This window comes from Trachypithecus francoisi, unplaced genomic scaffold, assembly GCF_009764315.1.
Source record: "Trachypithecus francoisi isolate TF-2019V2 unplaced genomic scaffold, Tfra_2.0 Lachesis_group10, whole genome shotgun sequence".
Classification (NCBI taxonomy): domain Eukaryota; kingdom Metazoa; phylum Chordata; class Mammalia; order Primates; family Cercopithecidae; genus Trachypithecus; species Trachypithecus francoisi.
In genome coordinates this window covers 77,605,888-77,620,396 of record NW_022681455.1, presented here as the reverse complement: position 1 = coordinate 77,620,396, position 14,509 = coordinate 77,605,888, and the positions used below count along the sequence as shown (strand labels likewise).

The 14,509-nt window shown below is 43.5% G+C and overlaps 1 protein-coding gene across 1 annotated transcript in view; it reads right to left on the bottom strand.

The window, feature by feature from the left end:
• DNAH3 (dynein axonemal heavy chain 3) overlaps window positions 1–14,509 on the bottom strand; it is a 208,128-nt gene that overhangs the window by 48,616 nt on the left and 145,003 nt on the right. The window contains exons 42-48 of the mRNA XM_033217790.1: window positions 14,020–14,314; window positions 11,200–11,379; window positions 5,206–5,329; window positions 4,957–5,113; window positions 4,568–4,711; window positions 2,323–2,989; window positions 22–187 (exon numbers count right to left, since the gene is read on the bottom strand). Of these exons, the coding sequence (XP_033073681.1) occupies window positions 22–187; window positions 2,323–2,989; window positions 4,568–4,711; window positions 4,957–5,113; window positions 5,206–5,329; window positions 11,200–11,379; window positions 14,020–14,314 (1,733 nt within the window). The remainder of the gene's footprint in view (window positions 1–21; window positions 188–2,322; window positions 2,990–4,567; window positions 4,712–4,956; window positions 5,114–5,205; window positions 5,330–11,199; window positions 11,380–14,019; window positions 14,315–14,509) is intronic.

The following is a 14,509-nucleotide window of genomic DNA, read 5'->3' as shown; positions in this document are numbered from 1 at the left end:
TAAAATGCAGTCAACACTTACTCTATCCGAATGTTGTCATCAAGCTCCACATCCTCTAGAAATTTGTTAGCCACCAACTCTAGGGCATCCGTGGGCCAGGACTGGAACCAATCAATCGTACAGCAATTGATCAGTGAAGGGAACATCCGCAGGCGGTTCCTGAAGGCATCCCCAATTGGACTCATGGCTAATGAAAAGGAGATTTTGTTAATTACCTCCCTCCGAGGCAGGTGGACCCAAGAAGGCAGGCTGGTATTCCCAAGGATTCTGGTGGGGTAAGTGGGGGCATGCATCCTCTTGGTGCTCCAGGGATGTGACTGTGAATGCTCATAATAACTGCCTGGGAAGTGCGGGCTAATTAGTGGGATATTTTCACTTAACTTTGTGAGGAGCTATCAGCCCATTACAATAGGGCCTTTTTTAAAAAAAATTATTCTTATTTTTTATTAAGACAGATTCTTGCTCTGTCACCCAGACTGCAGTGCAGTGGCGTGATCTCGGCTCACTGCAACCTCCGCCTCCCGAGTTCAAGCTATTCTCCTGCCTCAGCCTCCTGAGTAGCTGGGACTATAGGCACCCACTATCACTTCCAGCTAATTTTTGTATTTTTAGTAGAGATGGGGTTTCACCATGTTGGCCAGGCTGGTCTCAAACTCCTGACCTCAAGTTATCTGCCGGCCTCAGCCTCCCAAAGTGCTGGGATTACAGGCGTGAGCCACCATGCCTGAGTCTATTACCTTCTAACTGGTCTCCTATACACCCTATTGTTCCTTCTGCATCCTTTGGGTCGCATAGCCAGAGTGGCCAGAGCCCTTTGACCCACTTGCTGTATTTGTGCTGACATATGGGAGCCATACACTGTTACTTATAGAAGTTGCTGTGAGGTCATCTGCTTGTTTCTGATCCCATCTCCAGCCAATCACAAATTTTGGGTTCCACACTTACAATTCCATTCATTGTTTATTTAGACGATGTGTGGCGGAAGGGAGCATGATGTTTAGGTGAAGTGAAAGGTCAGTGTGGATAAAGAACAGAGGCCTGGCACAGTGGCTCATGCCTGTAATCCCAACACTTTGGGAGGCTGAGGCAGGAGGATCATTTGAGCCCAGGAGTTTGAGACCAGCCTGGGCAACAAAGTGAACCCCATACCCCCGTCTCTACAAAAATGGAAAAAATTAGCTGGGCTTGGTGGTGTGTGCCTGTAGTCCCAGGTACTCAGGAGGCTGAGGTGAGAGGATCATTTGAGCCCAGGAAGTTGAGGCTGCAGTGAGCTAGAACCACATCACTGCACTCCAGCCTGGGTGACAGAGCAAGACCCTATCTCAAAAAAAAAAATAACAAAGAGAAAGGGGGATAGTTTGAAATGATGAAGGCAGAGAGGATACAGAGGACAGTCTGGCAGGTGGCCTTATGGCCTTATGAGACTGCAGGACTGCAGGTTAGTAATTTTGGTCCTTATCCCAATGTGTGTGTGTGTGGTGTATGTGTGTGTATGCATGCATGAACACAATGATATTTGCAGCATATGAAAAAAATCAGCCTGGTTTCATGGAACAGACAAGAATGGAGCTAGAATGATTAGAAAGTTGCAGAGGTGAGCCTGGGTAAGAGGATGGCAGCCTAGCTAATGTGAAGGTGATGGAGATAGAGATAAGCGAGTGGATATGAGAGACAACTGGAGGTAAAATAGACAGGACTTGGTAAAGAAAGGGAAGTACTAAACACCATTGCTAGGTTTCTACATAGATTGCGAATGTCATTCACAGAGAAAACCCCAGGTGTCATTCTGAGCAAGGGTAATTCTCAGAGGAGAATTCAGGGGAATTGAAGAGAGAGCGACAGGTTTGAAATTGTTCAAGGTCCGGCATGGTGGCTTATGCCTGTAATCCCAGCACTTCGGGAAGCCGAGGCGGGCAGATCACTTGAGGCCAGGGGTTTGAGACCAGCCTGGCCAACATGGTGAAACCCTCTCTCTACAAAAAATACAAAAATTAGCAGGTGTGGCACGCGCCTGTAACAGCAGCTACTCCGGAGGCTTAGGCACCAGAATTGCTTAAAACTGGGAGGCAGAGGTTACAGCGAGCTGAGATCTCACTACTGCACTCCAGCCTGGGTAACAGAGCAAGACTGTCTCTAAAAAAAAAAAAATCCTGTTTGGAAGAGTGGAAAAAGTTGCCAGAGGAACTCCAGGCCCTGACCCCGAGCTGGTGCATTGGCTGGATCAAACCTGGGAACATTGTAAGGGATTGCGTTGCTCAGGGCACCCGGAAGACCCCAAAACACCCAGAGGAACAAGGGCAAATGGAGTTTTCTTCTTCTTACCAAGGACAATGTGAAGGTTCTTTCTCACCCTCTCAATAAAGAAGTTATACATAGAAAGAGGAGTGGCTTCAACCTTCTCTCCTTGGGTCCTGGCTGCCGTCTGCATCTTCTCCACGATGTCAGCCTTCTCATCAGCAGGGAAGATGTTAGGCACATCGCCTGTGTTCAGAAGCATGTTGATGTCCTCCACAAATGACTCATCCTTGATCTGATTGTCGGCGAAGAGGAACACGGTGCTTTTGGTGGCCACGCCAACCTGCAGCATGATCTTCTTAAGGTCTTCTCGCCAGTCATTGCCTGTGTAGTTCTTGGTGATCTCGATCTGGTATAGCTCGTATGTGTTCATGAATGTGGACAGTTTGGTGGCACTCTGCCGCCCGCTGCCCCCTATGCCCACCAGGAGCAGGTGGCCTTTGTCCTGCTTCAGGACACGGCAGATCCTGGAGATGTGCTCAATGGCAAACCTGAACATAACCAGGGACATGGGGGCCTTGCTGATGTTGTTGAATTCTTCCAGATAGTGCTCCATGACCACAGTCAGCTGTTTCAGGTCAGTGATCTCATCGTAGATTTTTTTATCACTTTCTGGCTTGAAATAATCTCCAAAGAAGAGGCTTCGGATGTTATCATCGACAATCTTTCCAGTGGGTGACAAATGGATAAGCACCTGTGAGAAAAGTAAATCTCAGCTGGGCATTCAGCAAATGGCCCAGCCAGGCTGGTAGGGAGAGCATGGAGGGAGGGCATGGGAGATGTGCTTATTTCCTCTGCGCACATCCTTCAAGGCCATGGATCATCAGTCTTTTGTTTTGTTTTGTTTTTGTTTTGAGACAGAGTCTCACACTGTTGTCCAGGCTGGAGTGCAATGGCGCAATCTCGGCACACTGCAACCTCTGCCTCCTGGGTTCAAGCGATTCTCCTGCCTCAGCCTCCCAAGCAGCTGGGATTACAGGCTCCCACCATCATGCCTGGCTAATTTTTGTATTTTTGTAGAGATAGGGTTTCATCATGTTGGCCAGGCTGGTCTTTAACTCCTGAGCTCAGGTGATCTGCCCACCTCGTCCTCCCAAAGTGCTAGGATTACAGGCATGAGACAGCATGCCCAGCCCAGTCTTTTTGTGTTTGAAAGATAATGTGTGGATTTCATGCTTGTAAAGACTGTAATGAAAGAACATTGCCGGGCATGGTGGCTCATGCCTGAGCACTTTGGGGGACGGAGGCAGAGGGATCATTTGAGCTCAGGACTTCAAGACCAGCCTGGGCAACATAGTGAGACCTAGTCTCTACAATAAAGTAAGAAAAAATTAGCTGGGCATCATGGTGCACACCTGTAATCTCTGCTACTCAGAAGGCTGAGGTGGAGGACTGCTTGAAACCAGGAGTTTGAGGCTGCAGTGAGCTATGATCATACCATTGCACTCCAGCCTGGGTGATAGAATGAGGTCCTATCTCTAAAAATAAATAATTATTTGTTAAAAGAAAGGACATTAGAGTATAAACACTTGAATCAGTCTATTTACCAAGTGATTAAAACATTGGTGGTCAGTTTGTATGATCCCCAGAAAAGACAGTTGAAGGATGGCATCATTTCTTATGTGCTTGATCCTCCACCAACTAGAGGTATAGACACTACCCCGTTCCCCACTCTGTGCCTGGAGTAGGAATGTTTTAGATGCCTCCTCTTCCTATGTTAGAACCCAGTGACGCTTTTGCACTTGGCCTCTGAACATAAGATGAAACACTTGAAATTTTTCTATGGAGAAATCACAGCTTCTGAGCAGTGGAAGAATAACCAGATGATGCAAATATAGATGTTTAAAACGACTTTTCTTATATGAAAATGGAAAAGAGAAAATATTTGCACCTGGAAGACCATAACAATCTTTCACTTGGGCTTTATAGGACCTCAGTCAAATCATGACAATGTATAATACAGTTCATTTCTCAACTCACCAATTAATTGATCCTAAAAATGCGTTTAAGGTCATTATAAACAAATAATGTTATTGTAAATGTTAAGCCATTTTGATTGGATTCAAACTTATATGTTACAACAGAAGGGAAGCAAAGTTGGACCACGTGAAATATCACCAAATCAAAAGAGCAGCTGACTCAATACTGTTTCCTGAGATTCAGAGCGCAGAGCTGGGAGTCTCCAACAGGAAGGGAACCTGAAATCTGAGAGTAACATAGTTAAACACTTGGAACCATTTCTGAGGCCAAATGATCACAGAATCTGATTTACCTTCTCTATGGACTGCTTGAAGCAATTGGAGGTGGTTTCCTTCACCATGTTGAAGAAGACCTGTCTGTCCTCCTTGTCAATCAGACGGTCATAGAAGACCCGATAAACCTCATGGATCCAAAGTCGGATACATTTTTCTACATCCTAAAAATCCAGAGTTAATTATTCAAATGAGTGGAAGATGGTCCCTGAGGTCGTAGTTCTCAAGTAGTAGCTAAGTCCTGGGGTTGATGTGAGGATTGAACTAGATAATGTTTATAAAATGCTTAGCACAACGCCTAGCGTAGATGAAGTGCTTAATAAAAGTTAGCTATTACTGCTATTACTACATGTTCCATGTAGCCAAGGACATGCTGAATGATTTTGGTAGTAAAATGATAGTGACTGACCTGCAGGTGTGTGTGAGGGCACAGCAGGACCCCTTGAATCACTCGTGAGAAGTCCCGCAGGTTAAAGACATAATGTGACTTAGAGGGAGTTGGCAAGAAGTTCTCCACTGCCTCTCTATAAATTGTCTTAGTAGCTTGGACCAGCATCTTTCCATACCTTGGGAGGAAAGGGACGGCACAGTATTCGAGGAAGGGCCGGAAACTGAGAACCCCCAGCCCAATATCCGGGAAGATGTGGGAACCTCTTACCTTAAAAACATCACATCAAACCCTTTCCCGAAGTGCCAGTCAACAATCGAACTGAAAATCTTGGTTAAAATGTCATCCTCAAAGGCATTGATGGAAACGATATTCATATGGCGAGTGAATCGTCCTGGGGGACACAACGCACAAGTGAATCATCCTGGGAAACACATATTCTCACACTGTCTGTGACCCTAGGATGCAGGAGAGTTGGCTTAGCCTTCTGGCTTCATGTTCTAGAGCTGTGCTGTGCAATATGGCAGCTTCTAGTCACCTGCAGCAATTTAAACTTAAATTAATTAATATTAAATAACATTAAAAATGCTCTTCCTTAGTCTCGCCACACTTCAAGTGCTCAAGAGCCACATGTGGCTAGTGGCTACTATATTGCTCAGTACAGATATAGAGCACTGCCATACTGCAGAAGTTCTACTGACCGTGCTAGTTTAGCGTTCAAGATTATTATATTATATTATATTATATATTTCTTTATATATAATTTTTATATATAAAGGATATATATATTATTTTTAGGGATGGAGTCTCGCTTTGTTGCCCTGGCTGGAGTACAGTGGTGCCATCTCAGCTCACTGAAACCTCTGCCTCCCAGGCTCAAGTGATTCTCCAGCCTCAGCCTCCGGAGTAGCTGGGACTACAGGCGCGCGCCACCACGCCCATCTAATTTTTGTATTTTTAGTAGAGACGGGGTTTCATCATGTTGGCCAGGCTGGTCTCAAACTCCTGACCTCAGGTGATCTGCCCGCCTCAGCCTCCCAAAATGCTGGGATTGCAGGCATGAGACACTGCACCCGGCCTCAAGATTGTTTTTATAAGATAAAGGCAATACATGATCATTGTAAAAGAGTCACGATTCAGGAATACTTTTGTTGAAAGTGAAAATCTCCTTCTTTCACTTACTTTATATATGCCAAATCCATTCTCCCCTGCCCAAGGTAACTGCTATTAATTTGGTATCCTTATATCATCTATCTATCTAATCTATCTATCATCTTTCTATGTATCTATATATCTATGTATCTATCTGTCTAATCTATCATTGTTAGATATCTATATTTACCTACTTATTTATATTGATATATGCCAGCTTTATTGATAGCCCAATAATAACTCACATATTGTACAATTCACCCATTTAAAGTACAATTATTCAATGATTTTTAATATATTCAGGGTTGTGCAACCCTTATCACAATTTTAGAACATTTTAATTGCGCTAAAAAGAAAACTTGTACCCATTAGCAGTCACTCCCCATTTTCCCATGGTTCTCAGCAACTAATAATCTACTTTCTGTCTCTATAGGTTTGCCTGTATATCTTTAAAACATTTTTTTCTGTTACAAGTAAAAGATAGATACAGAAAACCACACAAAACAAATGTATAGTTTAGCAAGTCATTATAAGGTTAATACTCTTAGCATCTACTGTCAAGATTAAGAAATAGAATTTTGCCAGCCGGGCGTGGTGGCTCACTCCTGTAATCCCAGCACTTTGGGAGGCCGAGGCGGGCAGATCACGAGGTCAAGAGACTGAGACCAGCCTGGCCAACATAGCGAAACCCCGTCTCTACTAAAAATACAAAAATTAGCCGGGCGTGGTGGCACATGCCCGTAGTCCCAACTACTCGGGAGGTTGAGGCAGGAGAATTGCTTGAACCCAGGAGGCAGAAGTTGCAGTGAGCCGAGATTGTGCCACTGCACTCCAGCCTGAGCGACAGAGCAAGACTCCGTCTCAAAACAAACAGACAAACAAAACAAAAACGAAATAGAATTTTGCCAGCCCTCCACAAAAGCCTCTCAACAGAGCCCATCCCAATCAAACTCTCTCCTTTTCTTCCTCCAAAAGTTATCACTCTTCTGACTTTTATAGTAATTGCTATCTTGCATTTCTTCATGGTTTTTACCATCCAAGCATTTCAAGCATTTATTTGTAGACACCTGGGTTTAATTGTCTAATTCTGCCAGTTAAAACAACCATATGCTGTTTTTTTTCTTTTTTCTTTTTCCTGAGATGGAGTCTCACTCCTATTGCACAGTCTAGAGTGTAGTGGCGCAATCTCGGCTCACTGCAACCTCCATCTCCCTGATTCAAGCAATTCTCCTTCCTCAACCCCAAGTAGCTGGGATTACAGGCATGCACCACCACGCCCAGCTAATTTTTGTATTTTTAGTAGAGATGGAGTTTTGCCATATTGGCCAGGCTGGTCTCAAACTCCTGATCTTAGGTGATTCACCCGCCTCGGCCTCCCAAAGTGCTAGGATTACAGATGTGAGCCTCCGCGCCCAGCCTCATATGTATTTTTTAAGGTCTCTTTTTAATTTATAGATTTTTCCCTCCATTCCTTTCTTATGTGTCTTATCTGTCGAAGATCTGGGCTATTTGACTTAGAGTTTTCATAGTCAGGATTTTGTTGATTACACACTTATGATGCAGTTCATCACGTTCCTCTGTCCTCTGTATTTCCTACAAATTCGTAGCTGGATCCAGAGAATTGTTGGGTTTCAGATTTCATCCCTTTGGCCAGACCATAGGTGGTGGTGTGTTCTTTCATCAGAAAGTACTCGATAATGTTTCTCCTTTTGTAACGTTGGTAGCTACTGATGCTCAATGGCTAGATCTATTAATTCACTGGGGTTTGCAAAATGGTAATATTCTGAGTCACTTCTTTTTCATCTATTAGTTGCAATATTTCCATGAGATACTTCCCCTCACCAACCACTATTCGGTTATACAGTGGTACATTTCATACAAGAAAGTCAGGGTGTCAGGGTCAACGCCTGATTCCTTCCCATTTACTTACCAGTTTCCAAGATAATGAGTTGGTTCCTTATCATTTTCTGTAGGTGACCAGCTATTATTATTGCTATAGACTCATGGATTAAAATACATTTAGATAAATTTCAATCCATTGAAATCACTGCCATTGTTGAAGCTTACATTTTCTCATCTTTGGTCAGTGGAAACCTCTTTATGTTGACAACCAAGTCCTTTTGATGTGAGTCTGGTAATCTTTGATAGCTTTCCCATTATCTGGTATATCAAGAATTTACAGGCTTATTTCACATATTTCTTACCCCAGCAGACATGCAATCAGCCATTTCTTTAAGATGTCTTGGTTTCTTTCAGCAGGAAATTGTATTTCAAGAGTAGTAGACATGCCCATTGTTAATAAAGTGGTCATTATTTCTTTAGATCTTTTCAGTGGACATTAAACATCAAGTTCAAATTTAGGACTATAAAACTTTTGCCTAACTTCTTTTTTTCAGTTTTTGTTGTTGTTGTTGATTCATTTGTTAAGACAGAGTCTCACTTTGTCACCCAGGCTGGAGTGTAGTGGCATGATAGCTCACTGCAACCTTTGTCCCCCAGGTTCAAGCAATTCTCACATTTCAGCCTCCCAAGTAGCTGGGACTACAGGCGTGCACCACCATGCCTGGCTAATTTTTGTATTTTTAGTAGAGACAGGGTTTCACCATGTTGGCCGGCTGATCTCAAACTCCTGGCCTCAAGCGATCCACTCTCCTCAGCCTCCCAAAGTGCTGGGTTTATAGGTGTGAGCCACTGCCCCCGGCCCTAAATTCTTATGTATTACACCTTGACCTCCTTTTTTCCACCCTGAGACTCTTGGTTCTCAAAAAACCAAGGGATAAGATAAATAGAAAATTCTACGTTTTCAATTGTTCTATATCTACATCATCAAATAATACAGTCTTTATATAACATCATCTCTCCATTTAGTCTTAGTTCAACAAATAACCATATATTTAATGCTTACTACTAGTCATATCAATCTCTCCATAGTCATTTTGATTACCTGAAATCCATTTTCTAGAAGATTCCTAAGAAACGGCTTTAAAAAAAATAGTCTCTGAGTTTGTGCATGTTGATAACAATTTTCCTTTAATACTTGAAGATTAATTTTTCTGGCTATAAAATCCTCAACTCTCATTTTATTTCCTTAAGTATCTTAAATGTGTTATTCCATTTTCTTCTGGTATTAAGCATTGCTATTGAAAACACTCAAAGTTGATCTAACTTTATTTCCCTTATAAGTTATGTGCTATTTTTGTCTAGATGCCCAAAAGATTTTTTTCCTTTTTTAAATTTTTGAGACAGGGTCTTGCTCTGTTGCCCTGGTTGCAGTGGTGAAATGACAGCTCACTGCAGCCTTGACCTCCCTGCCTCAAGCAATCCTCCCACCTCAGCCTGCTGAGTAGCTGGGACTACAGGCACATACCACCACACCTGGCTAATTTATTTTTCTTGAAAGCCCACTATTCTATGCTGTTTATTAGTGTATGACTTGGTAGTGATCATCTTGAGTCAATATTCTTAGGGATTCAATGTGCTCTTCCAGTATGTAATTCTCAAAATGTTTTTTCTTGCGTATTTTGTTGGATTATATATTTTGTATTATTTCTTCTATTTCTTTATTTTGATTTTCTTCTTCAGACACTTCAGACACTTCATGTTGGATTTTCTTTGTAACTTCAATATTTGTCATTTTCTCTCAAATCCTTTTAATCCTTTTCCTCGTTTCTTTTTTTAAAAATGGCCTGGCGCAGTGGCTCATGCCTGTAATCCCAATACTTTGGGTGGCCGAGGTGGGTGGATCACCTGAGGTCCAGAGTTCGAGACCAGCCTGGCCAACAGAATGAAATCTCGTCTCTACTAAAAATACAAAAAATTAGTTGGGCATGGTGGCGGGTGCCTGTAATCCTGGCTACTTAGGGAACTGAGGTAGGAGAATCACTCGAATCTGGAGGCAAATGTTGCAGTGAGCCGAGATCATGCCATTGCACTCCAGTCTGGGGGACAAGAGAGAGACTCTATCTCAAAAAATAAATTAATTAATTAAATAAAAAAATAAAAAGTTTTTATTGTGATAAAATATATATAACATAAAATTGGCCATTTTAACCATTTGTAAGTGTACAGTTCAGAGGCATCAAGCACATTCACGTTGTTGTGCAACCATCTCCACCATTCATCTATAGAAGTTTCATATTCCCAAATGAAAATTCATTCATTCATTCATTCATTCATTTACTCCTCAATCTCCCCTCCCTCCAGACCTTGACAACCACTATTCTGCTTCTTGTCTCTATCAATTTGACTACTTTGAGTACCTCATATAAGTGGAATCACACAATATTTGTCTTTTTGTGAATGGTTTATTTCACTTAATGATATGGTTTATTTCACTTAAAGACAATAGTGTCTTTAAGTTTCATCCATGTTGTAACATGTCTTTATTTTTGTATTTTAAAAATCTCAGCCTCCCGAGTAGCTGGGACTACAAGCGCAAGCCACCAAGCCCAGCTAATTTTTTATTTTTAGTAAAGATGGGCTTTTGCCATGTTGGCCAGGGTGGTCTCGAACTCCTGGCCTCAAGCGATCTACCCGCTTCAGCCTCCCAAAGTGCTGAGATTACAGGCACGAGCCACTGCACCCACTCGGTATGAAGGTTCTTAAACAATAATGTATATCAGAATAGAAGTACAGATCTATAGGACTAGGTGGATCAAGTTGCACGTGAAGCAATGTATCCATTGATTCATTTATTTGCTATTTTTTATTGTTATTAATTTTGCTTAGGGCACTTTGGGTTAGGTGTTCTGTCTCTGGCAACCTAAAGAATTACAATGAACACAATGGATGACTATCGTGCACCCCTAGTTGAGGCTTTTGGATCAAGCCTCCCTCCCAGAACACATGCTGGCCACACTGAACTCTACTTTTCACATGAGACTGTGTTTCTCTAGGGCCTAGCCGAACACTCCTCACATCTTCTTGTCATCGTCCCTTCCCATTTCACACCATTTCCAACATGAAGCCTGTAGCCTAAACACACTTCTGCTCCACGCTCCTGCCATGTGGTTTGGCAGGACAGACTGTGGCACACCGACCCTCCTTTCATAAAGGTGGCCCAGCTCCGCTGGGGATGGAGGGAAAGAGGAATGAGCTCTTTCCTTCACATACCAGTAATGTCATTCCTTCCTCCTCCGGGGGGCCCCATGGCTGTCACGAGCAGCATGTCCACGATGTCCAGCCTGGTTGTGTCTTTCTTGTCAAACCAGTAACCGTGGTCAATCCACTGCCTCAGGAGCTCAATGGGGGGCTGGGCCCCATACACCTCTTTGGCTGGCATGTTGAGGTCATCTAGGGAAAGAAGCCACAGACACAGCCATTGCAAGTTCATGGCATCCTCTGCTCTCACAGGAGGTAAGAGATGGCAATTCCCCTGTAGAGGAATCTGTTCCCAGGTTTCCATTCCCCATTCCAGTGAGGGCTTAGTCAATGGATGCCCTGACCAGATTGGGAGGGGTTTTCCTGAGTTCTGGCCTCTCCTGCCTCTGTGTCCACTGTGACTATAAGGATGCATAGACTGACATTAACAAACTGGCTTGGCCGGGCATGGTGGCTCATGCCTATAATCCCAGCACTGTGGGAGGCCGAGGCGGGCAGATCGCTTGAGCTCAGGAGTTTGAGACCAGCCTGGGCAACATGGCGAAACCCTGTCTCTACAAAAAAAAAAAAAAAATTAGCCAGGCGTAGTGGCTCATGCCTGTGGTCCCATACTCAGGAAGCTAAGGTGGGAGGATTGTTTGAGCCTTGGAGGCAGAGGTTGTAGTGAGCCAAGATTGTGCCACTGCACTCCAGCCTGGGCAACAGAGTGAGATCCTGCCTCAAAAAGAAAAAAGAAAAGAAAAACAAAAAGAAAACAGGTATTTAATTTTTTTCCCATTTTTCTTAAGCAAAATAGGTTGTCTACTAAGTGCTGGACATTTTGTTAACTGCTCCCCATATGATGGCAACAGTCAGGCTCCCACAAGCTCATAGCCAATAGAGTATTTAATTTGACCAACAGGTAATAGTTGAACTTCAAGGGGAACAACAGATGATGAGACCCTAGGCTTTGAGCTGGGTTTATTTTGTTTTCGTTTTTGAGACAGAGTCTTGCTCTGTCACCCAGGCTGGAGTGCAGTGGTGTGATCTTGGCTCACTGCAAACTCCGTCTCCTGGGTTCAAGTGATTCTCCTGCCTCAGCCTCCCAAGTAGCTGGGATTACAGGCACATGCCACTATGCCCAGCTAATTTTTGTATTTTTAGTAGAGATGGGGTTTCACCATGCTGGCCAGGCTGGTCTCAAAATCCTGACCTCAAGTGATCCACCTGCCTCGGCCTCCCAAAATGCTGGGATTACAGGCATGAGCTACCGTGCCCAGCCTGAGCGGGGGTTTTTGATGAGAAAACCAAAATGGCAAGAATATATTAAGACTTCCCCAAGGGCAGGGACTGCATTTTCCCCAATAGCATATTACTCAGTCCTGGCACATCAGAGGTACTCAATAAAATAGGGGCTCTTTAAGTTTTTCTTCAACAAATATTGTTTGAATACCCAGTTTGTGCAGGGTAACATTTTAGGAGCTTTATATATATTATCTCATCTAATCCAATACTAACTTTATAAGGAAGATAGTATAACTCTATGTTAAAGGTGAGGAACTGAGGGTCAGGGACGTTAAGTCACAATATACCTAGGGTTAAAAAGTAAGCTTTGAAGTTGGGCATGGTGGTTCATGCCTGTAATCCAAACACTTTGGGAGGCCAAGCGGGGAGGATCACTTGAGGCCAGGAGTTCAACCAGCCTGGGTAACAAAGCGAGACCCCCGTCTCCACAAAGAATAGAAAAATTAGCCAAGATTGATGGCATGTGCCTGTAGTTCTAGCTACTTAGGAGGCTGAGGTAGTAGGATCACTTGGGCCCAGGAGTTGGAGGCTGCAGTGAGCTGGGATTGCGCCACTGCACTGCAGCCTGGATGACAGAGTGAGACCTTCTTTCTCTCAAAAAGGTAAGATTTGAAACCAGATCTGTTTGGCTGCAATGCTTACCCTGTTTTTTAATATACCATAAAAATAGGGAGGGAGAGCGAGATGGAGAAGAGGAGAAAAAGAAAAGGAATGTAAAATAAAATAGGACCCCTGCCTCTGAGGAGCTGTTAGTTGGCAAGGATATGAATTCAGGCAATATTTCCTCTGAATACTCGAGTTTTAAAGGCAGATCATGAAATAATCCAGAAGTGTGGGGCATTACTATTGCTAAATGAGAACTCTGTGTGTCAACAGTAAGATAGTGGAAAATATAATGTATTTGGCACTACAAAGCCTGGGTTTGGGTCACAGCTCTAGAATGTTCTAGATATTTGATCCCAAACAGGAAATTTAACCTTCTGGAGCCTCAATGCACTGACTTGTAAAATGACAATGATGGTTAATAAGCCCACAGGGCTGTGGCTGTGGGGCTCAAGTGACCTAAATGAGGAAATGCTTTGTAAAACAGTTAAAGTCCTGGGAAAATTCACTGTGCTTATTTCACAAATGTTTATTTAGCAAGTATTAGATTCCTCCATTTAGTGATAGCACATTTATCTGACATAAAATGGAACAAGGGGTTTATCACAAGGTGTGTGTTGCTTTTGGAAATGCCAGCGGGCAAACAGCACAGTCCCCTTCTGAAATTACTACTCACTATGAGGAAGAAAGGAAGGAAAGGAAGAAAGGAAGGTAAGAAAGAAGGAAGGAAGGAAGGAGGGAAGGAGGGAAGAAGGAAAGGAGGGAGGGAAGGAGGAAGAAGAAAAGGAAGAGGAGGGAATGAATACTAAACTACATTAACCAGAAATATTTGATCTCTCAGGGAGAGTAAAGGCATTTACAGTGGCACTACAAGCGGCAGCTGTAGTTTGTTGCAGCTTATGGTGGAAGAATCTGGTTGTGTCCAGACGCAGCTCAATGCCTTACCCACAAACACCACTGCTTTCTTCCCTATGGGAGGCCCGAAAAGGCCCTTCCGTCGTCGATCCAGCTTGGACATGATGATATCCTGGGTCTGATTGGCTGAGGTTCTGGCAGAGAAATTGAGGCAGTTGGGCAGGTACATATTCTTGGGAAGGTGGAGAAGGAAGTTGTTGGTGATGGCTGACTTGCCAGTGCCTGTGGGGCCCACAAACAGCGTTGGAATCTCATGGTCTAAGTAGGTTTTCAAGAAGAAGGACTGCCGGGCTGTCTCCATTGTGGGGATGATGAGTTCTGAGACCTGTACCACACAGACATGGGAGAGTCTCGGTCCTGGGCCCAGGAAGCTGGGGGTCTTGGTGTTCAAGAGACCTGGGTTTACATTCTGGCTCCATCCCTTACTATCTTTATGACCTTAGGTGAGCCTTTAACCTCTCCACAGGCCTTAGTTTCTTCATCTGTAAAATGGGGATAATAATGGCACCTAATTCACAGA